The sequence below is a fragment of the Rousettus aegyptiacus genome, unplaced genomic scaffold (genome assembly GCF_014176215.1).
Source record: "Rousettus aegyptiacus isolate mRouAeg1 unplaced genomic scaffold, mRouAeg1.p scaffold_m13_p_7, whole genome shotgun sequence".
NCBI classification, from domain to species: Eukaryota; Metazoa; Chordata; class Mammalia; order Chiroptera; family Pteropodidae; genus Rousettus; species Rousettus aegyptiacus.
Window position 1 is genome coordinate 73,834,517 of NW_023416310.1, and position 25,278 is coordinate 73,859,794.

General features: G+C 55.7%; 1 protein-coding gene and 1 pseudogene across 1 annotated transcript in view; both read right to left on the bottom strand.

Annotated features, from left to right (window-relative positions):
- Positions 1 to 466: 466 nt before the first annotated feature.
- Positions 467 to 25,278, bottom strand: part of NSG2 (neuronal vesicle trafficking associated 2) — a 41,741-nt gene continuing 16,929 nt past the window's right edge. Inside the window, exons 4-5 of the mRNA XM_016145117.2 lie at positions 1,963 to 2,073; positions 467 to 778 (exon numbers count right to left, since the gene is read on the bottom strand). Of these exons, the coding sequence (XP_016000603.1) occupies positions 587 to 778; positions 1,963 to 2,073 (303 nt within the window). The 3' untranslated portion in view covers positions 467 to 586. The remainder of the gene's footprint in view (positions 779 to 1,962; positions 2,074 to 25,278) is intronic.
- Positions 15,706 to 15,824, bottom strand: LOC118605855 (annotated as a pseudogene).

Consider the following 25,278-nt stretch of genomic DNA (forward strand, 5'->3'; position numbering starts at 1 on the left):
CCAACGGCCCCCCCTGTGTCGTCACGCATTCCGGACCTTGGGACGCCCACACCAAAGCTACGTTTTCTCATCAAAGAAGCCCAGAGGGTCCTTACTGCCCCCCCCCAACTTCTTCCAGATGCAGCCAGTTCAATCCTTTTTATGTTTTTGTTGTTGTGTTCTCTTTCTTCCATTTTCCGTTTTTAATCTTCCCTAAGAAATGAATAAGCAGTGGCTTTGAAAATATCTTACATGGGAACGATCAACACGAAACATGCCTTTGTACATGAGCCTAACCCGGGGACGGATCCACAACACCAAAGACGAAAGGAAACAGCAATTCAGACCACTCCAGCGCGGGGCAGTGTGGGTGAGCCCCGCCCACGCCGGCCCACGCCCCGCCCACTCCAGCGCGGGGCAGTGTGGGTGAGCCCCGCCCACGCCGGCCCACGTCCCGCCCACTCCAGCGAGGGGCAGTGTGGGTGAGCCCCGCCCGCCCCGGCCCCGCCCCGCCCCCACGTCCCCGAGTACAGTGTTGTAACTGGAGCTTGGCTCAGCCAACGGGGGTCCCCACCTCTCCGCCCCCCTTCCGAATGCGGGTTGGCCTCTAATGGCCCTGGGTCTTGGGCGGCTTGGGCTCGTGGATGACGGCGGCCGCCGACAGCCACGGCCCGATGGCGCGGGCAGTGCTCTGCTTGGCCACACTGTAGTGGCTGATGACCGTGTAGAAGCGGCTCCTGGAGCTGGGGTCCTGGGACGAGTAGTAAGCGTCCAGCGAGGCCGGGATACAGCGCTTGTGCTGGGGAAGAGAGGGACAGAGTCAGGGACAGCCCACAGACCGCCTCCAACCTGCCTCGCGACACAGCCACCCCTCGGGGGCCACAGCCGGGGAGCAGGTGACAGGACCTCGGCAGGCATCCCCAGCCTCATCAACCTCTTCATCGTCAAAGGTGACACTCACTCTAGGCCAGAGAAATAAACCTGACGCTGATGCTAATGCGAGGCTGACCTGCTGTGCTCGCAGACTGTGTGGCTGTGGTGGCTCACCCGATCCCCTTCACCCGGCTGACCCCCGACTGCTTCCCTGGGTCACTGCCCTCAGCGGCGCGCTGAAGAAGCCCCTCGCCTTGACCAGACGCGGAGGACGCGTTTTCAAAGGGGAACGCTGCGTATTTGATGCCCTCGCTTTGGAATGTCATGTGACGTCTTACCCAACGCGCTCACCTCCACTTCCTCAGACGTCGAATGGGGGCTGTGACACCGATTTCTCAGAAGGGCACTGAGGGGTCGGTTATGAAAAGGCCTAACAGGGAGTGGCATCTGGTAGGCACTCCGTAAAGGGTGATTATAAGTGTCAATGTCACCCTATCCAGCTCCAAAACAGATTCTATTTCTATTGCAATTAACATTAGCTGAGAGCCCATTGTCTAGAAGGCCCTTTGAGAACTGATTTTACTTAAATTCTCTCCCTAAGGCCTCGTGAAAGCCCTGTGGGCGGGCCATATCTCGCCCACTTTGCTGGCGAGAAAACAGGCTCAGCAGACCCAGGAGATGCCCGGGTCATGGGGCCCTTTCTACTGTCCAAGGGAAGGGGCTCAGGCGGACTGAGAGTTGGGGGAGGGCATCCAGCTGCATCTCGCGGGGCCACTGCTGGGAGAAGGAACCAGCCACGAGACCAGGAGCACCCCCACCAAGGCAGAAACTCCGAAGATGGAACGGCGCCTCTGTAAGGAGGGTGACTCTCCCTCACTGTGCCCCTCTGAAGCCCAGCCACTCTGGAGAGTGTCACCTAGGGAGAGGGACTCTACTGCCCTGCTAGGGACCCGTCTGTCATGAAAACCCCAAAACTCTGTGCCAGACACAGTACATTTTAAATAGTCCACAGGGAGGTCACCACACCCAGAATTAGGATGCTGAGGAAAAGGAGAAAGATGTTGAAGTTGACAGCCACCTGGGGCCACTCGCCTGCCAGGAGGCCCTTACCTTATAGACAAACCCCTCTGGGCAGCTGTGGTCGTAGGTGAAGGCTTTGTAAACCACCAGGAACACGATGCAGGCGAGGAAGGCGAGGGCCAGGCTGACGAGGATGGTGACCTGGAGGAACACAGAACCCAATGTCACGCAGCCTCTGCTTCCTGCCTCGGTCCCCACGTGCAGCCCTGAGGCCCGGAGCTGGCAGGTAGCCTGGTGTGCTAGGAAGAGCAGGGGACACCGCGGCCCGCGGAGCTGGTCTGTCTCCACCCTGTTACTAACTCGCAGTGTGACCGTGAGCAAACCACTTGCTCTCTTTGGGCCTCTGTTTCCCCTTCTGCCGGATACTTTCTGAACCCCCTTCTTGGCCCGACACGTGGTTTTCCATTCATTCACTTTTCCTGTTAACCCTGCGAGTGGTGGGGAGGTGACCACGAAACCCATGATGCCGGCATTTCTGGTTCTTCCGCCGTCCACCCCCAGCACCCCAAGGCCAGCTCTGAGCTCCGCCTCAGGCTATCGGCAGCTCGCTTCGCCTCTGCTGGGCTGTCCCATAGGCGCCTCAGACACACGCTCAACCCCAACTCCCGCTCCCCTCCCACCCCGGACCTGCTCCCCTGCTTTTTGCCCCACCCCAGGGAACATCCATTCTTCCTTTGTGGTCACTCAGGCCACAAATCTTGGTGTCACCTTGGACGCTATTTTTCTCACATCCTACATCCAACCTACCAGCAGAAGCCACCATTTCTGCCTCCCGACACATCCATAGTCTGACCATGGCTTCTTACCACCTTAGTCACGTTCACCCTGGCCCAAGCCATCGTCACCCGTCACCGAAAGAGTCTCCCCACTAGCGGCCTCCTTGACCCCTCCGGTGTGTTCAGAGAGGTCCTGTCAAAGTCTACATCAAACCACGTCCTATCTCCGCTCAAAGGCGTCTAATGGTCTCCAGGCGGCTCAGAGCGAAAGCCCAGCTCCTAACCGTGAACGACAAGCAATGCCGAGGACCTAGAAGCAGGCGTCTGGAGTACAGATGGAGAGAACGTCAAAGGCCCAGACTTCCCGATTCCCGATAGGCAAAAGGTAGAGGCAGGCCACATGTCACCGCCCGATGCCCTGGATAAGTCACTTGTGGCTGATGCATAGAAGAGACTCTTACTCAGCCACGGAAGGGCGTGAGGTGCCGGTAGACGTCCCGCACGTGGGTGGACCAGGACGCCTGCGTGCTACAGGACGAAGCCGAGCATAGACTAGAAGGCCACACATCACAGGGGTGTTCTCACGCGAGATTCCCAGAGCGGGTCCGTCCGCAGGCACAGAGCGCAGACTGGCGGTTGCCCGGGGCTGGCTGGGGGGCGGGCAGTGACCGCCGAGGTGCACGGAGCTTCCGCTAGGGGTGATGGAGATGTTCTGGTGACAGCTGCACGGCAGCGCGAATGCGGGGAATGCCACGGGACTGCTCGCTTTGAAGAGGCGAAGTCTATGTTACGAGGGTTTTACCTCTGCTTAAAAAACGCCCAGCGCCCAGGCGGATTCTGTCAAAGGGACCTTAAACTGCTCCTGGCGTCCCCTCGGCAGGCCCGCCCACGGGGCTGGGACATGGCCGGACAGAGGCGCGGCTTCGGACCTCACACAGGTGACGCAGAGCGGGGAAACGGCGGCCGGCCTGACAAAGGGTGCGGGGAGACCCCCCAGGGAGCCTCCCAGTCTAGGGACCGCGTGGGAGCCCACGCCCTGACCGGCAGAGGCCCAGGCCTCTTCGCGGACTCAGAAGCAGGTCAAGACCTCCCAACACGGTGTCCCCAGGCCAGGCTGGACACTGCCCCTGGCCAGTAGGTGGCTGCGTGACAGCTGGGGGCCCAGCAGGTCTGCCGTGGGACAGGGTCCCCTCACTGGGGGAGGGGTCTCTCTCCTTCCCGCCCCCAGAAGGGCGGGGTCTGCTCAGCCAAGCGCTCGCAGGGCCCCACAGGGCGAGCTCGGCAAACACTTTTGGAAAAATAAAAGGCAGGGGACAGATCCTGAAGGACGCTGCCCACGCTGCCGGCGCCCCGCGGATCCGGAGGTCGGGGCGGGGCGAGCCCACCCTCACCGGCGTCCCGCGTGGTCGCCGCGTGCGGCGGGGGCGAGGGCGGCTGTGCCCGCAGCCTGGCGTCAGCCGCGCTCGGCCTGGCCGCGCGGCCTCCCACTCGCCCACGCCGCGCGTCCAGCGGCCTGGCGCCCGGGCCCAGCTGCCACGCCTGCTTGACAGCTGTGCGGACAAAGCCGGGCCCCTGTCCGCGGCCCCTTCGTTCCCGACGTCGCGGAGATTCCGGAACGTCTGACGCTGAGGCCCTCGGTCTTAACCGCTCCCCTGACCGGCCTTTCGGGCAATACGCCCCGGTCCTGCAGCCGCGTTTGGCCGCCGCAGTGAACAAAGCAGGACCCGGCACACCGGGTGCTTACTCCTGGAGGACGCACCACCACAGATGCAGAAGCCCCAGCGTTAGATGGGGGGAGGGGGATGCAAATCAAAATGCCCCCGACCGCCGGCCGAGCTGGGGAGCTGGTCGGGACCCCCACAGCAGGAAGGGCAGGAAGGGGCATGGCGCTGACCGTCGCGCCCCGAAGCACCTGGTGCCGCGTGCCCCATACACGCCCTTGTGTACGAAGAATGCAAAACCCCGGGATCGAAGCAAGAGAACCCCTCGCTTTGCGGGGGTCAAACTCGTGGGGAGACACACAGCTTCCCCGCAGACGTTCGTCTTTCATATGTGACACCTGGCACCTCCGGAGACAGACGAGGCTGCTCGAGTTCCGGACGACAGGGCCGGAGCGGAGAGTGTGAGGGCACCGAAGCCCCCACGAGGCCACCCTTGGAGGGCATCCCCAGCCCTCTCCGCAGCGACTCCCGCTGCATGGAGCCGGCCGTCTACACCGAAAGCCCGGCTTTGTCACGGACTCGTGTGCGACCCTGGGCGACTCCCCTGGAATCCTCAGCTCGCTTCTCTGGAGGACGGGGTGACGCCGAGGGCCACCTCACGCCAGCTGCTGTGGTGGCACACGGACCCCCCGCGGGGGGCCCGGCCCGCGGCAACGAGCTCGGCCAGCAGCCGTGCGGCCTCCCAGGCCCGTGGCTGGGTCCCCTCGACCTGCCCATCCAGGGGCGGATGGAGCCACGTGACATAGACAAGGGCGGGTGAGGATCCGCGCTCAGGCCTGAGGTCCAGCTGCCTAAGCACACGTTATGCTGCCGGAGTTTGTTTTGTTCACAACGCGCCGCGATTCTAAGAGCAACACTGGAAATCCAAGAGGGCCAACACCCGCCACGCCTCTGGTGTCGTCTGGGGTCCATTCTGCACCTTGCTACTCGCTCCCGGCCACGCCCGTCCCTGCAGGGCTCTCCGTGTCTTCCGCTTCTTCCCATCTCCCCCGCCTGCGGCCCACCCGGCTTTCTGCGATCACCTGCAACCTTCTCACACACTAGCCTGGACCGCCCCAGAACCGAGGCAGGCCTCGGCGTCACCATCGGCACAGGGGCTCCACGTCATCACACGAATCTACACAAAACTGTCACCAGGCACAACCAGTAATGCGGGCAGCAAAGTGACATGTAAAGGCACAAGTGACAAGTGAAGGCTCCTCGCTGCCGCCCCTGGTGCCGTCTGTAACTGTGCATCAGAACAGCTGGTTTAGGCATTTCCTGAGCACGAGGACCATCGGGTGTCACAGTGTGTGGCCATCAGCTGTGACCTGTCCTCCCCGACCGACGGACAGCTCCCCAAGGACGAGGCTGTGCCGTCAGCCTTTGGGCTCCCGAGGGCCTGGCTATTTAAAGGGTCTGCTAGTGACTCATGTTGATGGGACCGAAAAGGATGTCTGACCCGGGTTGTCTCCTCCTCGGCCTGTCCTGCTTGCCGCGCCCCCCCCCCCCCCCCGATCCATTGTCCCTGCTGGCCACCAAAGGGACCTTCCCAAATTACTCCTCTATTTCATGGTGGGGCTGAAAATCCCACGTGTCCTGACACAGTGGGTCCACGAGTTTACGGAGCCTCAGAACCATCTAAAGGGATCGCGCGAAGCGGAGTCCTAGGCCCTCCACCCAGAGGCTCGGCCCCCTCGTCTGCCGCAGCACCCAGGAACTGGCATTGCCACACATGTCCGAGAGATTTGGGTGAGGGTGACTTGGAGCCTGTAGTGATCTAGATCAAGACAAAGGCCAAACCCTTTGGCTTTTGGGGGCAGGAGGCGAGAAACCGACACCCCCTGACTTCCCACAGACGATGTCGCCCAGTCCTACCCAGACCCACCCGAAACGTGGGGACTGCTGATAGCCCCGCTTCTCAGGTGGCAAACGGAGGACTGTGGGGCTGGGTGACTGTCAGGCTGTGCCGGCCCCGCAGTCGTGGAGTGGGACCTAGAAGCTGGGCTGTCTGGGCCCCGAACACGTTTTCTGGCCTTGGCACTTCACTGTCCTCATCACAGGGCCTCTGCTTACCTGGCCCACGTCATCGATTGCTACACACACACTCACACGCGTTCACACGCACAAACTCACGCATGCACACACACACACAGACACATAGACACACACATGCACTCTCATACACAGACACAGACAGACAAACGCACACACACACACACTTAGTTCCTGCAAGTTCTAGGCTCTCTGCTACTGACATCCTTCTCACTGCCTTCCTCGTGGAGGGCAGGGTGTCTCTCTCGCGCACACACACCAGGAAGCCTTCCCAGACCACCGCCTTGTGAATGAGGCCTCTCTGGGACTCCCACGCACGTGGTCTTGGCCAGGGTCATGTATCAGTCTGCACTGTCATGAGGTCTTCACCCGTCAGCCCACCCCGCCAGACTGTGCGTCTTGAGGGCGGGGATGGGGCCTGGCAACCTGGGCACCTGAGTGAGCTCTGGAGGACACACATCCATTGCTCCAGCCACGCCCAGAGCCAGACCCCAGACAGGGCCGGTCATGCCCTCTGCCCGGAGGGCCGTCCATACACATCGCGGCCTCGTCGCGGGCTCAGAGCTCTTCCACTGCATCCCAGCCCGCCCGCATCTACATGCAGCCTGCATCCCATCTCCATGGAGACGCCAGCCCTGCAGCCCAAATGCTTGTTCTATTAAGCTACTTTCATTCCTCAATCCCCTTTCTTGGCAGAAGAGTTGATAAAAAAAAAAAAATCGGGTCAGCAAAATTGGTTTGGAAAATTAGAAATCATCTTCTCCCAGTCCCAGCGTGTGGCACTGCTGGGCATGCCAGCAGGGACTCTGAGCTGGAGAAGCTCCACGTCTTTCCGTAACGCCTGCCATGGTGAGAAAGAGCGTCGCCTACAGCACGACAACCTGCTATCTCCTCACCACCCACGCCACACACACACACACACACACGCACACACACATGCACACATGTACAGACTCATACACACACACTCACAGAGACTCATACACAGCCAGAAACAGACACACAGACGCACACATATACACACACAGACTCAGGCAGACACATGCACGCACACAGACTCATACACAGCCAGAAACAGACACACAGACATACGCACGGACCCACACACGCGGACACACACACTCACACACACATGCGCGTGCACGCACACTCACACGCACGTACCCGCACACGCCTGGGAGGCGCCTGGGGGCAGTTTTCACCGCGGAGAGAACAGACGGGCCTGAGACGACCGCCCTCAGCGAGGTCCGCTTGCCAGGCTGGCCCTGCTGTGCCTGGGAGCTGGGGTGTCAGGCGGGCGCCCACTGCCCCCCAAACTAGCAAGAGCGGATTGCCATACCTCGCCCGCACCGCCAGGACGGCGGTGACCGAGGCCGGGATGCGCCGGGCACGTGGGTACGGCGTCGAGGGCTGGGCAGGCGCAGCCTGCGTGGCCGGCCGGTCCGCACCCCGGGCCCTGAGCGTCTGCCGCGCTCCCTGGTGCTTCCTCACACGCGTCGTCGCAGCTCGCCACTGGGGGCGTCCGGCGTGTGCTGTGCGACTCCACCGGGGGAGGCCCGGCCCCCCGGCTTCACCCCGTGCTCCTCGTGCCCTCGCTGACTGCGCCCTGCGCCCTCCCGCTGCGCTAAGTCACGGCCCTGCACTGCACACAGCGACTCGCCGAGAGCTGGCATCCGCCAGTGACGCGTCCCCGGGGCTGCCCTGGGCGACCCCGGCACGACTCCGTGGTCTGAGGTCAGCATGAGGGGCGGGGCGTCATCGTTCCCACATGGGAGGCTGTGGGCCAGCTCCCTCCAGCCTCCCCGTCTCCCTCCCGTGGCATCGTGACCTGCCTTGTCCCTGGGCAAGCCTGACAAGTGGGACTGCGGACGGGCCCTCTCTCCTACCTCCCGCCTCACGTTCTTCCCTCCGGTGGTGGCGAGTACTCGTTTCTCGAATCGCGGGGGGAGACCCCTCCCCAGGGTGCGGGCGGGCCCGCCACGATGAGGAGCAGGGGCCTCGCTCAGGCCTTTCATCCTGGGCCTCGTGCTCAGCTCTGCTCATGGGGAGGCTGCCAGGGCCCCGCCAGGTGAGCTGAGCACTGTCTGCTCTGCCGTTTGGGGCCGTCCTTATGGACAGGCCTCCTTGGCAAGAAGCCTCAGCAGGAAGGAGCGGGAGGATTCTGGCACCCCAAACCCTTCCGAACCCTCGTCAGCCAGCAGGTGTGGGTGAGAGGGCGGATTCCGCGGCCACTTGGCTCGGTCAAGGTGCTCACCACGGTTATTTACCTCTCAGTAATACCCAGAAGCCGCGCCTGCCCTCGAAGGCCCAGCGGAGTCAGGTCAGCTACGTATGTGTCAGTGTGGCCTTGGGTGGAACGCTTTTCCGGCGGTCCGTCCTGTCCCAAGAGGAAAAGCAGGGTGGCAGCCGGAAACGCCACGTCTGCGTTCCGACCCCACCTCCTCCTGTCCTTGGTGACGCTTCCTGGGCCTCGGCTTCCTCACCTGGAGATTGGGATCGTAAGAGCTACGTGACGCACTGGTGTAAGGATGAAACGAGGCCACCGCGGGAAAACGCTGCGCACGATGCACGGCACGGGGCCGGCACCCAGACGCGCGCACCCCGTTTTTCATTCTCCCCAAGGATCTGGGAAGCGCGAACATGCCTCAGGATCCGAAATCTTATTTCCTCTGCCTGTCCCAGGGTTCCGCGTTTTGAATGATTTTTTTAAAATTCTTTTTTGTGCCAAACACACTGCATTCAGCGAATACTAATGAGTTCAATCTTGTTTGGTCTCCATCAGACTCCCGTACTTGCCTGCGAACGGGAGACGACCAGAGTGACCATGACAAAGACCCCCGATGCTTCTGTCGGTCTGTTCGGCCCACGCAGAAGGAAAGAAATGGTTTCCTTGGGGCTTTATGAAATATCAGGCCGAGAATGACGACGGCCACTGCTCCTGGCCAGAGCTGGTCTGGAGCCAGTGGGAACAGACAGCTCCCCACTTGCTGCTCCTCCCCCTACTTTCTGCATGTCCCCCCTAAGCCTCGGTTTCTTCATCTGTAAAATGGGAGTTGCAAGGATTCCCAGCTCCCAGAAGCACTGAAAGGTGACTGAGACCACACAGGCCGCCTGCCTGGCTTTGCTCTGACGCATGCCTAGTGAGTGAGTGTATCAGGGCCATTGCTGTCATGAGACCATCTCTCGGGCAGCGCGTCAGCTCTAAAACGGCAGGACGGGTCTAGAGAGTGAGCGTCTGTTTTGTTCGCGCCCGGACTCTGTTTAATTCCTCATTTAGGGTCAAGTCCTGAAGAGGGAGTTGGCCTGGCTTACGGGGCCGTGCTCCCACATCCAAAAGGATTTCATCGGAAAGGCTTAAGGTGGACATTAAACGTTATTTGGTATGGTGTGGTTGTTTTAACTTTATTTCTCATTGATCATTTCTAAAATCCAGCCCCATAAAGCTGGTCTACCCATATTTCCCATTTTATCAATGAAAAACATAAGACCCAGAAAAGTTAAGTCGCTTGCCCGAGGAAAGCGAAATGATGGAGAAGGGAGGGGCAGGACGTGCCCTCGAGCGTGATCCCCAAGGCTGCACGCACTTCCGCTCACTCCGCTTCCTCTGGTACGGCCACCACCGGAGTGGCCGTTGGGAATAGAGATTTCCTCTGTCCCCAAACCAAAAAGATGGCATTATCACACTGTTGGGTCAGCTCCCCGTGGAAGCCCCCAAGAATCCATTAAGGAAGCCCGTTCTCTGGGGCCCAGAAGGTAATTTGCCTTCTGAAAGGAAAAGGAAGGAACCATCTGTGGCCTCAGACTCCCTACGAGCAATAATTCGAGAGTCTCTTTCAGACCCCAGAAGGAGAGTCCCCACAGGAAGGAGAGGTGCCAAGCGTGACTCCAGCGAGAGCCAGGAATGCCTTAACGTCTACGGAAGCCTTGAAAGAGAAAAGGCACAATTTAAATTGGAACATTTCAAAGCAATAACTCATTTCTCAGTTTAATTTGCTATTGGCATGATCATTAGAAAGAAGAGATGGAGGGTCCAGGGCTTTGGCTTATGAAGGAGGCAAATCTCTGGCCTCCCAAAGTAGTTTTCATTTGGAAAGTTCAAACCCTCGGTCAACTTGACTCAGGGGACACTAAGCCCTTTGACAGTGACCCTCTTACGGGATGGAGAAGCTGAGGCCTTACTTCTCAGGCTCGTGTCTTTATAACCCTATGAATCAAAGGCAAATGCAAAATGGAGATCTGAACATGCGCATTTAGATCTGAGTGAGCCGGCAGGCGGGAAGGGGCCAACTGGTCACCTCCTACATGTGAGCACAGAGCAGGCAAGAAACACACACGTGAGGAGGCCAGGCGTTAAGGCAATGGGGCATGCTGGGGACTGGAGGGGACAGGGGCGACCATGTCCCATCTGCAGGGGACAGCAGCTGCTGAGCCCGGACCACCGTCAGGAACAGGAATGAAGCCCCGATAAGGCTGATGCTAAACTGTACGTGAAACTTCCCAACCTTTAAACTGGGGGCGGCAGATGTAAAAAACTACACGTTCATTTTAAACCTGTCAAGGATCCCGTAAAGAATATCTTTTTAACCTTATTTTATTGGAAATCAGATTCCCAGACGTGGGTGGTTCAGGATCAGACAGCGGGAAAGGCTGAAACCAGGACCGGGGCCCATTCTGTTCCAGAAGGGGGGTGATGCAGTCCCAGGTGAGTCAGGGGCCAAGTACAGAGCCAGCTCCCAGGTGGCACCATGAGCGCCCATGACCCATTACGGCGCAAGGCAGGGTGGGGGTGAAGGCGTCAGGGGCGTGTGTCCATGCGACAGCTCCGAAGAGGCGCAGCACCTTCTACCGCAGGGAAGGAATTTGGGGATGCGGAGAAGGGGGACCTGACATTTATGGAGCATTTACTACAAGCCGGGCACCGGGCTCAACACGCATCGCTTTACTGAGTCTATATGACGACTGTTTGGGGGAGACGGCTCGTCCCTTCTTACTGTGGGGACTTCCCAGGGTCACACGGCCAGGTCGGGCTGCGACTCTCGTTTCTAACATTTGCTCAGCGCACCTGGCCCTCCCTCCTGTCCAGGCTGCTGGGCAAAGAGAGGCCTCGGAGCAGCCCCTGCAACCTTGTCAATCATTTTGTAAAAAAAAAAAAAAAGGTCTAGACAGGATGGCCCTCGCAAATCTTCCCAGGGCCGTTTTGCACGAAGTGAAACTCGGTAAATCAAGATGTCACTCCAGCCTCGCCGTTTCCACGGGGAGTGGCCGCAGCTGTCGGTCTGTCCCAGCACGCCGGCAAATGAGCTTTGAGCAAACAGGCTGCGCAGCTTGTTTACTATGGCCTCGATTACGATATTAATTTATTATTAAGAAAATAACAGGCTCCCCAGGGTTTGGGGTGCAGGCAGCGTAGCCGTCCACTTTCGGATTCAGAGGCCGTGATGCGGGAAGCCGTGTGCAGTGGGAGAAGGAGCGAGGCTCTAGCACCAGGCCGGCCTGGAGGGCTCCAGACTCTGCTCCAGCATTTACCGGCTGTGTGACCTTAAGCGAGTGGCACGACTTCTCTGAGCCTCTATCTCCTTAACTGCAAAAACGACATTAACCATAACACCCGCCCGCCGGGCACGCGGGGTGGCTATCACCACTGTCATTACTATTGAAACGTATTCCTTGAGCAGTTGCCGACAGAGCCAATTGCTTGACTTCTTGCCACTAAAATAGCAAGGATGCCCGGCGGGACCTCTTAAGTGTATCAAAATGGTCTGTTGAGTCACAGCTTTAAGCGCCTTTCCCGTGGTGTCACTGGAGCAGGAATCAGGTCCTTGCCTTTCGCCCACGTCCCCTGGCTCCACGCAGTGCCAGCCCCCACCCCTTGTAAACTGCTCTGACCCTGCAAAGATGAGCAGAGCAAATCGCCCAGCAGACCCTCCGGGACACACACGGCCAGCCCGCGAGGCCCCGAGACCTCTCCACAGAGCATGGGTCGAGGGTTTGGGACTGCGTGAAGTCACCGTCCCGTGGCCGAGTTCCCGCAGTGGCTGCAATCTGGGTCCCAGTCCGTGTGCTTACTGGACTGCCACCTCTGGCCGTTCCCTCCCAGCTGCCCCAGCAGGGTGAGCCGGGCATGGTGACCCAGTGTGAAGGGTGGCGGTCCCTTGCTGCATGTGAAGCTGCCTCTCTCTGCAGGGCTATGGAAGACCACGATGGGGAGGGGAGGTTCAGGTCAGGGCCACCTCCTGAACTTGGAATCAAAACCACAGAATATGGAATATTCTTAGCTCCAGGCTCCATGGAAGGAAACCACGAGCCTGCTGAGAAAGCCTGATTGACAGTTGCCTGGGAGAAACCTGAGTTTGCACCGAGCTGTCTGTCCCTTGAGGATGCATCTTGGTAGCTCCCGTGTCTGGCCAGGGCGAGGCTGCGGTAGGTGCCCGATAAATCTGTGCTAAGTCGATAAATGCCACCTAACTAATTTCGTTCATCTTATTTTTATTATTCCCCCTCTCTTTTCCCAGCAACGATCCCGGGCCATCCGCAGGCTCCATGATGGAGTCACCGCGCACGCTCACGCACACTCCCCGTGAGTCGAGTGCTGCCTCGAGCACGCTGTGTGGCATCTCCGTTGCATCTTACGACAGTCTGTAATGGTGGGTGTCATTATTATTATTATGACACCCCGTTTTACAAATGGGGAAGACAGTAACCAAGTAAATGACAGGAGAGAGAAGGGACGTGAGCGGGAGGCAGGACTTCTACCCAGTGCCCGTCCTCACAGCCCAAGGGCAAGAAGTGGGCTCCAGGACGTCTGTCTCGAAGCCTGGCCAAAGACAGCAACGGGGTCCCTTAAAACACCCACGCGGTCTAGAAGATAAAAACAAACAACCGCCCTGATGGGTTCTCTCTAACTTGTGTGGCCTTGGGAGAGTCCCTTCTGGCTCAGCCTCCGATTTGTCCTCCGTACAAAGAAGACGAGAAGAGTATTGTCTTCATCGCCAGGCAGTTATGAAGGTCAGAGGACAGGAGGCTGGATGCACGGTGCCCAGACCCCAGAAGACACAGCGTCGAGATTCGCCCTCCCGTCTTATTTCTAGCCTTTTTCTCCCTCTACTTATGGGAGGGAGGAGGCATCTTGGCGTGTGGGCGTTTAGCTGTGAAATCATTGGCAAGGCTGCCCAGCCAGCTCATTGTTACTTAAAAAGACGAAATCGGCCGTGCGAGGCGGCTTGGGGCTTTTCAGGCATCTGCTCCTGAATTTCGCAAGCGGGGGGCTGAATGGTTTGGTGAGTCCCAGCCTGTGCCCTGCTCGAAATTCACGTCAAAGTGAAAGGTGCCACCAAGTCCCCATCATATTACGGTGCCCTCGGAGGCTCAGGAAAGTCACGCTTCCTTCATCTCCTGCAGCCGAGAAATGCAATGGATTCTCCTGGCCTAATTTTCGAGTCTTAAAGAACTCTTTCCCCAGGGCAGCTCTGAGAACCAAAACGGAGAAAATCTCATTCTCATTTCACCACGTAGCCCAAAGACTAATTGTGTGCCTGACGACAGCCCCTGGCGGGTCACCTAGCCCATGGCGGGCCCAGGGCCAGGCGCGTGGGGGGCAGAGGTGACGTGTGTGTCGTCTCTGCCCTTGGGAGAGGCCTTTAGAAGGTGAGAAGCGCTGGGGCGAACACAGCGCCCGGGATGCGGGCTCCCGCGCCAGGGGGGCGGGGGGAAGAGGTGACCCGGGCCGAGGCCCATGGAGGCGCAAAGGGCACATGATGGCGACTCAGGAAGCTTGAGAGGTGAACACAGGCGAGCTCGCGAAGGCGCGGAGGTCACACTGTCAGCTTCGCCGGGGCGCTAGGGGGCTGATGGTGGCTAACATCCGCTGTTCCCTGACGTGGCTGCCTCTGAGTTGTAAAAATCACTTCGGCAGTTTGGAAGGACACTGAATCAGAGGGCAGGAAGACCAGTTGAGGGCTCTCAAAAGAACCCGGACCTGAGCAAGTGTCCCATGATTACCTTGTCCACAGCCCCGTCCTGAGCGAGGTACCTGGGGGACACCGACATGAAGAGATAAAACTAGTGCATTGTGTGCCGGTGTTCTCTCAACCAAGCATCGCAAAACAGAGCGAGTGTCTCCGTGTCGTGGGTTAACAACCTAAAGCCCAGGGGGCTGAAGAGAGGCGATCCTGCGGGGAGGTGGCGAGTAAGGGCGGTCGGTGGGCCCGCCGCCCCACTCTGCAGACCAGCACCCGCGGCAGGCTCCAGCCCGAAAAGGCAGGACGATTTGTGGCCCCAGCGTGTGCCGCCTGGAGTGAGATGTACTCCCGCTCCAGGAATGACTAATGTCAGCCTAAAGGGCAGCTGTGAATACAGAGCCCTGAGCTCTATTAATGCTCCGTGATAAATGCTGTTGCTTTAAAATCAGATTCACATAAACAGAGGTTTCGGCTGCCCGCCAGCATTCCGGAACGTCAGCTTGTGGGCCCTGCGGGCCCTGTGTCATACGCCCATGAATCATCTACACCGCCCACCTCAAGGCCTGGGACACGGCGGCCGCTCTGTAAATACTTATTGACTGAATGGGGCCACTTCGAGAAAAATCTCCTAAGGAAAATACAATTAGGAGAGTGACACAAAATGTCATCTTTCAAAGCTTTAGGCAGGTAGTTGAGTACGAACGGAATTTATTTGTTTGTTAATTCTTCACGTATTTACTGAAAACCACCCATGTCCTTCCAAATATTACTAAGGCAGATGACTTTATGAATTAATCTGATTATGGAAAAACTTGAAGAAACGGATGATTTCTCTTTCAAATTTTCCAGAGCGCGGAGAAAGGAAAAGGCACGCACACTGTCTTTCAAAGGCAACGTAAAACTAATACCGTACCTGACAAAGACAGCACAGGAAAGAGAACTCAACGCGACCTAACAATGCTAATAAAGCAAAAAGTTTAAATGATATGTTAGCAAATGGAATTCAGTGCTATACCATGACCAGATGAGAACAGGTAAGAATGGCTTAATACGTTAAAATCCATCCGTATAATGTACTAACTCAAAGGAGCCAAACCATGTGATCACCTACATAAACGCAGAAAGGGCATTGGGGGAAAAAATCCAACAAAATGTAAATGGTAAAACACCAGAAACAGTAGAGCTGAGAGTACTGACCCATGTAGTTAGAGAGGAAAATATTGGTCTAAAAATCGGTAAGAAGAAATAATGTAAGAGCTAAATACGACAAAGGGAAGCAATATTATCATTATGGACAGATGAAACAAGTGCACATGTAGAAAATCCAAAAACCAAATTATTTTTCACCTACAGCACCTGGTCTTCCTAGGCGGTCTCCCATCCAAGTACTAGCCAGGCCCAACCCTGCTTAGCTTCCAAGATCAGGTGAGATCAGGCACGTTCAGGGTGGTGTGGCCTTAGACCCCAAAACAAATTTTTAAATGAATTATTAGACACTATAAGAAAAATTGATAACTGCCTGGTGGTAAATGTACAAGACCCCAAAGCATTTTTATTAAGTATAAATAACAACGTTTAAAAATACAATGAAAGAGAAGTCCCCATTACAATATCAACAAAAAATAGGTAAAACACTTTGAATAAATTTAGTAAGCACTGTAAAGATGATTTTCAAACTCAATTGAGAAACTTGAAAGAAGACTTCAAGAGATGCAAAGTTAAACCTTGCTTCTAGACAGACTCGGTATTTTTAGCTTTTCCTCAGATTAACCTGTAAATTCAAATAACCCAAATTCAAAAAGTAGCATGAGATTTTTGGAATCCAAACAATATATTAATATTTATCTGGAGAAGCAAACATGCAAGAATAAGTGAGGAGCTTCTGCGGAGTAAAAGGAACGAGGGAAGAACAGTTTACAGAGATTTTAGGATGTATTATGAAATGACGGAGTTGAGACAATTTGATATTGTTTTAATTTTTGATACCACATCGCTGTCAGATGAATGGAAGAAAAGAGAGTACAGAAGGAGACTCGGATGCATATGGGAATACAGTGTCCACAGCCGTGTCAAGTTAGAGGAAGGATTAGCTAATGACTACAGACCAACCGGCAACTGGCCATTCACAAAGAAATAAAGTTGGATTCCCACCTTACTCTTTGTAAGTCCCAGACGGATCCAAAGTTTAGCGTAAAAAATGAAATCATAAAAGCACCAGAAGAAAAACATGAGTTCAGGTTGGGAGAAGGCCTTGATTTTTATAGAATCGAGTGTATCAATATTTCCCTTTATGCCTTCTGGAGTTTGTGATTAATTTGAGTTAAAGCAAAAGAAAGAAATCCCACGGGCTTAAAAAAAGAAGTTATGCCATCAACAAAACCAAAAGGCAGGGACAACTGAGAAAGTACCAAATAAGTGACAATGACTAAGTTTCTGGCTTTGGGAAGAGGCCACACAAATCAGTAGGAGGAATAAGCGGTCCAAACAACCAAATAAATAGGACATTTTACAGGAAAGAAGCAAAGGTCAACTGTCCACAGCCAAGCCGTGGGAAGAGGCGCGATCTCACCGTTAACGAAAGACGTACTGATTTAGACAAAGCCGCGGTGCTGTTTTTTATCTATCAGGCTGGCAGCAGTTTTAAAGGTCGTTAACACTAGCAATGTGGGGAAGAACGCATTCGTGAGCATGGCGGAGGAAGGATGGATTGGTGGGACAATTCTGGAAGATAATTCGGCAAATCTATCAAAATTGAAGACTCACATACCTTCTGGCAAGGCTTTTAAGATGAAGATTCTCATACCCTCCAAATATACTTGAAAGACGTGTGTGTGTGTGTGTGTGTGTGTGTGTGTGTGTAGACACACACAGTTAGGAAGACAGGAAGGTCACCGCAGCAAAAGACTGAAAGCTAGAACAATAGGGGACCGATTGAGAAAGGTTATGAAAATCCTCAGTCTACCGCCACTAACAAGAGCCAAACAGGACCTCAGTGCACTGATGCAGGACGATCTCTGAGCTCTTAAGATATTTAAAAAAAGCGAGGTACAGAAGAATGTGTATGAAATGGTCCCACTTGAGAAAAGGAAAAAGGACGTCAAATGTATATACCTGCATGTATAAACATGTATAAAATATATATAAATGTAAAATACCAAGCCTATATATATCTATACACACACACACACACACACACACACACGTATGTATATACACGCACACACACGTAGAAAATGTCCCTGGATAAGGACATAAGAAACTTTCTGGGCTGTCCAGTAGAGCTTTCTACGATGACAGAAATGTCATATAAATCTAAACTGTCCAATATGGTAGCAACGAGGCTCACATGGCTCTTGAGCCCTTGAAATGTGTCTTGTGTGACTGAGGAATTAACTTTTGAATTTTATTTCATTTCGATTAGTTTAAATGTGCATAGCCACATGTGGACAGCACAGACCCAGAAAGCAGACATTCTGGGTGAGAAGGATTAGGAACGGAGAGGAAGAGAGCGGATGCTTGTCTGTGCGGCTGGAATTTGGCGGATGTCCATGCGCCACTCTCCTTACGAGGAAGAGTTACTGACCTCCTGTTGCTTTCCGGGTCCCGGGGTTGGCGGTCACAGGGGTGGTGTCCTGAGAGCCTGGGCTCTCACAGAGCCGTGGAGAAACTGCAGGGAGGAGGTCAAGGTGACGGGCTTTCCCCGGGGAGTAAGGTCCCAGAGGAGGAAATGGTCAGTTCCACATCCGACAGTGGGGATGCGGGCAGGGGTGACCAGGACAGGCTTCATCCAGGACGTGGTGCTCCGGCCTGGCCTACCACACGACCAGGTGTGCGGGGGACCACGGGGGACAGAGGAGCACTCGGGGCAGAGGGGGCAGCAAGCCGAGCAGCGACGGCGAGACGGGGCAGCGTGCCCAGGAGCCCGGGAGTGATTCAGATCGGCGGGGAGGGTGTGGAGGCAGGAAGGAGAGGAGGGGGCAGAGATGAACGCCAGCCAGGCTCTGTGGGCCCCGTTCAGTTCCGCCCTGAAGGCCAGGGGAAGCCCCAGGTGGTGTTAAGCAGGAGAAAGGAGCGGTCACACGTGACTTTGAGAAAAGACACTCATTGGCTGTGACTTGGAATGTCAAAAACAAAGACTGAGGCTGGAAACGAGGATGCAGTTGAAATATATACAAGATTTCTTTTTATCCACGATAGGAAAAGCACAATGAAGCTATTTATGGATCCCAAACTGCATTCTGTACATTTTACTTTGCCCGCGAAGCACTCACTTTTGGTCCGTTTAGAATTATGCAGCACCTTCCACAGCCACCCCAGTGCTTACGAAGCCCCCCAGGAGCTTGAGAAGTCTTTTGTCTTTACCGTTACTAATTTTCCTAGGGCTTCAAATCCCCAAGAGACAGCTAGGCTAAGAAACAAATCTGACAAGTCGTGGCAGGCAGACGGTGGTGTGATTTCCGTTTTTACATCAATAAACATGGCGCTAAATCCTAGACCGACTCAGAGGCTCCACACTATTGATATCTGGGAAGGACCGTTCTCTGATGGGGGGCCGTCCTGTCCCGTGGGATGCGTACAGCATTTCCGGCCACCGTCCATTAAATGCCAGTAGTGCACACACACCACACAGGCACACACACCACATAAACCACACACATCTGACACCACACACACACCACACACACCACACACATACACCACACACCACACATACACCACACACACACACCACACACCGTTTCTGACAACCATGGATGTCTCCAGACATTGCCAAATGTCCCCTGGGGAGCAAAATCCCCCCTGGCTGGGAACCACTGTCTCAGAACATGAACTACAGAAGAGCTTGGGGACCAGCCCAGCCAACTTCCTCATTTCACAGATGGGAAAACCGAGGCCCAGAGGCCGAGACGAGGAAGCAGGTGTCCTCGTTCCGTTTGGAGATTTTTGTAGAGATTAGAATCCTTTTCTTAGCCTCAGAGAAATGCGATTTTAAAAAAAGTTGAAGAATTTTAATTCAAGTCAGTTTCACCCAGCCGAATATTCATTTATTTTCTCTCTCTCTGTCTCTCCCCTCCCCCCTCCCCCCATATGCATGATTCATCCTAGAATTTCTATTTTCTAACTTGGTTTTCTAGCCGTAAATGCTACCGATAATTAATAATAATAATAAAAAGATTACGCCAACACCCACCCTCTCTAATCAGCATGTTTCGTTTGTTCGCCGTGAAGAGTTTAAGGGGAAAATGGCTAACATACAGAGACTGCTGTGTGCCAGGCCCTCTCCAAGGCGCATCACAAACAGAATCATCACAACAACCTCCTGAAGGGGGCGTTGGTGTCCCCGCTTCACAAAAGAGGACACTGAGGCTCATGGAGGCGAGGTGACTTGTCCAAGGTCACACAACCCATGAGTCCCAGAGCCAGCATTCGAACCGAGGCCGATCAGAGCCATAGCACAAGTGAGGTCAGGTTGTGGGGACTCACACTGGGTTCATGGTTATCGCCCTCAGAGAACCAGATTCTCTCCACGTGGCTTGGGTCACCGCACGGAGCAGCTCGGCGGCACCTCCCGGAGGGGGCCGGATCCGTACGGCAGTTGCTATGACAACTAGTTTTCTCATGATTATAGAACACAGTGGCAACATGGCACTCTGCACACACCGCCCTTTGTTAGCATGTCTTCCTCTGACAGTTCCGGGAGCTTGAACATCATAAATTAAAAAAAAAAAAAAAATACCACATTTAACATAACCATGCGCCGCAGTCACGGAGGCCCAGGGAACGAATAAGCCAGGCGACTAAACCTCCCGCCCTGCGACGGCACCACGAGGCAGGCCACATGACAAGCTGTGCGGAAACGACACTTCTCCCTCGGGAAATTTTTGCTTTTGTTTTCTTTTTTGTTCCTTTTGGATCAATGCATTTCAGGACTCGGCCAAAAGCATATTTAAAGAGAAGAAGAAAAGAAAAGAAAAGCCAAGGCAAAGCTAGCCCGATGCGCGACAAAGTGGGGACGCAAAATTTTAGCATTCCAGCGACCATTTTTCAGTTCAGTTTAATTTAGCCACTTCTTCAAATGAATGGGGTTCCCTGATTTGGAAGAGAGTATGAACAAAAGAACACACACACACACACACACACACGTACGCACATGGACACACACCCCTCTGGGTCAGAAAAGCCTGACTCTGCCCTGACTGGCTGTGTGATCTTAAGTACCTTAACTAAGCTGTCTGATCCTCAATTTTCTCATCCTCCACGAAGGATGAGAAAACGACTAGCTAAATCCCTGGCACATAATAGGAGCTCAACCAAACGGAAGTTATTGTTATTAATTCATTACAAAAAAGTAACTTTTAAGCTATTGTTTTACGTGCCACAAACACCTTCTGTTTATTTCCCCCAACGTGGGGTTTACCTTCGGCACTACCTCTGGCAGTCCAGCCAGGTAGCGGGAGAACTCGCAGGAGGCCAGGGCGACGTCTCAGAGCAGCGACAGGTGCGGGAGCCGAGGGAGAGGCTGGGGCTGAGGAACTCCCAGCTGATAGAGCCGACCTGGGAAGTCGAGGACCGGTTTCCGGAGGACGTGAGAGCTGGGCTGGGTCGCAAGGCAGAATGGGATGGCCACAGAGGCAGAGGGGCCCGCCTCGGCAAAGCCCGGGGGCGGGGAAGACACGGCGGGTCTGCAGGGCGGCGAGAGGTACCAGCGCTGTGCGTGCGTGCGGACGGGCAGAGGCACTGCGGGTGGTGGCAAGGACACTTTTGGGAGAGCCCGCGGTGCCATGCTAAGGACCTCACGCTCTTTCCTGGAGGAAGCAGAGAGCATCAAAGATTCTTCAAGCGAGAGCTGATGGTCCCGTCTGGCCTTGCTCATGATGGATGGGAGGGGGCGGGATGGAGATAGAAGGTCAAAGGCCAGCACAGTGCAAAGAGCGAACGAGGGGGACACTGGGCCGGGCAATGTGAGCTGAGACGGAGGCCGGCTGGGACAGGGCCGGGCTGGCTGTGCACTGGAGGCCCAGTCTGGGTGGAGGCATTCCCCCCAGCCAGATGACCGGCGCCCCAGAAATGACAAGAGGAGGCTCACACGCAGCAACCGTGGAGTTGCCTCACTCCGTCCACACGCCGGCCTGCGATGGAGGCACCGTGACCCCATTTTACAGCCGGGGGACCACGGCTTCAGAGGAGTGAAACGACCTGCTTTCATTCACGCGAACCTGCAGCGCCGAACCCCACCCCGCGTGTCTCCCTTCTTCCGCCCGGCTGGTTGAAGGGCTCGTGGGGGTGGGAGTGGGGGCGGGGGCGCGTGCTCTGTAGCGTTCGCCCATTTCCATGGTGTAAAAACTCCCACCATGGATGGTTACGAGCTTCCAACAGCTCGACAACCGGTTCGCAAACTTTTAAGAATTGGCTCTGGGGAGCGGGTGAGTCCTGGCACCAGCTCCCCCCCACCAGGGCCCCCCCAGCAAACGAGGAAAGTCACTCAAGTCTGGAAGCCTCCGACTGCATGAAATTTACTTAACAAGTGACTCTCTTTACGGCAGGATTCATTTACCAGTGTTTGAATCCACGAGAATGACAAGCTGGCATTAGAAGCAGCCCTGTCAGCTGGCCGTGGAGTGGCCGCTGGATCACCCAGTCCGTCATCCACACCTTGAGCACATTCGACCTGACACAGCACTGTGAATGGTTTTGTTAAAAAAAAAAAAAAACAATTAAGCCATACCTGCTGTCCGATGATCAATTAATAACGGTATGTATTGCTGAGGGTGACTCTAACAGCATGATTCCGCCGGGCCAGGAGAAAGCATCCGGCCACAAACACAGGCCCGCACCTTATGCTGATCAAACCGCAGCCAGAAACGCAACAAACATCAACTACGACGGTGGCCTCTCTCCAGGACCAGGCGCTCCCAAGCAGATTCTTTCTGGACCAGATAATGACTCTGCTCCTAACCCAGCAGGCGGTGATTTTTAATAACTTACCTAAAATATTCTTCAAAGTAATTTAGAAAAAAAATAGGAGAGCAATAAAAACCAAGACCACGGATAATGAAGTAAAATCTCTTATCCACGTTTGCTGCTGTCAGCAAATATTAGAATTCCAGCAAAGGATGGTGGCCCCTGGGGGTTTGATGAAAAATTGGGAGAAGCAAATGGCAAAGCCATAAATGGGGTCTCACCTCCCGCAGGAAAGCGGCATCAGGAAGGAGACGTTTTTGAGGATGCGTCACCTGCAAGAAGCTTAGCAGCAAAGATAGGGCCCCGAGGCAGCCGGAGCGCCTGCGTTAATCACGGTGGACCTTCTCCGTCAAACACGGGGACTTTTTTGTTTGTCCATTCACTGGTTTTATCGGTCATTAAAGACATTTTTTTGTTGCTTAGGGTGGCCAGGTACTGGCGAGGCTCTTGGGATGCAAAGAAGACTCCGTCCCCGCCTCGAGTCAGTGGGAGACACGGCAGCTCACTCAGGCATGCCAGCATTTGTCATTGGTGCCGGAATGCAGGGTCGCGGGCAGGTGCCGGCATCCGGCGGAGGCGGGACAGACTGCGCTTGCGCGAGCCCGCACAGGCCAGGAGCCCCCGGGTCGGCGTTGAGGGGTGAATAGGCACTTTGCCCAGTGGCGGAGGCGGGAAAAGCGTTCCGGCCCGAAGGGAGAGCACGAACAAAGTCGAGAGGGCCTGCGGTGCAGCCGCGGTGAGGGCAGGGAACCGTTCTGGGAACAGGTCGGGCACCTGCGAAGGGGCAGGTGAGCTACGGCAGCCGCGGAGGGTTTGAAGGGTGGCAGTGAGGCTGTGGCCTCAGGGACCCCATAGGAGGCTGGGCCAGGAGGTGATGAATGAGATCAGAGAACAGAGCCTTTGAGGACGCAAAGGGGTCTGGACTCTGCCCTCAGCCATGACAACGGGCCCTGGCGAGGCGGCTTCTGGCATTTCACGGTCCCCGCGGGTGTTGGTGTGGGAGCGAACTGCCGAGGCCCCATCCCTTAGCAGGGAGAAGAGAAATAGAAGAAGGAAAGGAACGACTGGCAGGTAAATTCGCTCAGCAGCATCCCCAGGGAGCTGTTGCAGGTAGCCGCCCCACCCCCCACTCCTGGCAGCTTCCTGTGAGCAGCCCGTTATACCCCCTGCCCCGACACCTGAGCCCCTTACACCTGAGCCTGCCACCTGAGCCAGAGCAGCCTGCTTAGGACCCGGGAGCGTCTTCTGGCTCCACACCTCACTTGCAGGTGGCGTGGTAGCCCCGGTCCGCTGGATTGCTGGGGTCTGGGTGGGAGGACGTGGGGCAGGAGCCCACAGAGGCGCCTGGAGGGGCGGCCGGATGAAACAGTAGAAACTCAGCATCCTGTAATGCCTCACGTTTCAGCCGGGGTTTCGTTTTAGTTTTGCTTTGATCGTCGTCATTTGTTTTTAGTAACAGCCCACAGACCCCAGCAAAGTGCCGGCCCGCCCACTGCCAGTTCTCCCCTTCCCGTGTGTCCGCTTGCCTGACAGGAAAGGTGGGTTCTGGTCCCTGTGCACTAATGCGTCCCTCCCACTCAGGCTTCTCCCCAGCGACCGTGCTCGGGCCTCCTGTGCAGCACCCCAGGATAGTTCTCCATGGGCCCGGACACCACCCTCCAGCCTGCCTTTCCCAGGCCAGGCCACCAGAGTCAGAGTTTCTGACCCCTGCATCAGGATGTGTGGTCAGGGATGAATACTGAGGCCATCTCAAAAGACAGGGTCCCATACCCGACACCGACTCTATGCCAGCTTTCTGCTGGGAACCAGGGACAAATGGGTGGGCCGGATGTGACCGTGCCCTTCAGGGTCAGAGGCTGAGGAGGGGGTGAGACTGCAGATGTGGGAGCGGCCAGTTCCGGCACAGGAGCCCCCAACATCTCCTGCAGAGCCTGGAGGAAGCACCAGACCTGGCTGAGGGGGTCCCGGGAGGCATCCCGGAGAAGGTGGCCCTGGAGGGATAGTATGGCCAAGAAGGTGGCCAGAACGTTCCCATCTAATCCGCACGTTTGCGAGCTCTCTGAGAGCAAGGATTTGGTCTTGTGCATCTTTGTGTCTCCCAGCAACAGGCACTCAGCCCCATGCGGGGCAAATAAAAGACAAGGAAGGAAGGGGAGGAAAATGGGAAGGATGGAAGGAGGGCCGGCCGGCCACAGCTTGGCAGGGACATGGCAGGGCGGCACCGAGGCCTGGCGCAGAGTGGAAACGGAGCCACGGAACTGCGTTCACGCTCTGTTCTGACAGGCCCTGGCTTGCCGGCCTTGCCCGTCACTTTGCTCCTCTGAGCATCAGTTTCCTCATCTATAAAACGGGGATAGTAATAAGAGTGTCAAGTTTACAGGGCTGTCATTAGGCTAAAAAGTGGATGTAAAAGCATTTGTGACAGATAACAAGAGTTACTCGCGTTATAGCCGATGTGTTGCAAGATGGCTTCCCCAAAAATAAGCCTGACCCCGAGCCACTGTCAAGAGCCAAGGCCGCCCATGAACCCTGACGCTGAGCTGGCTGGCCTTTGAGCAATTCCTCTAGGTTTCCCCAGCCACATTCCCAGGGGAGAGCCAGGAAAGGGAGGCCCAGGTCTGTTTCAACCAACAGACTGAATCCAGCTAATTAGGCAAGAAGCTAAGACCCTGGGAGGAAGGAAAGGGGCCTAACAGGAAGGAAATAAGACGATCCTTCAGTTCAGACCTGGAGTGTGCCGAGGACTCCAGTATTCGCAAGGTTATGCCCCGGTTTAGTGACGAGGCCGCGGGAGCTCAGACTGGTGAAGGCGCTTTCCCAAGATCCTGAAGCTAAGAGGTGGCGGGGCGTAATCGGAGTCGCCCAGGTGAGTCTGGCCCCAAAGCCCAGGAGTTTTCCCAGAATACCTCTCACCAGCTTCACACAGCAGCCTGCAAACGTAACGCTCACTTCCGT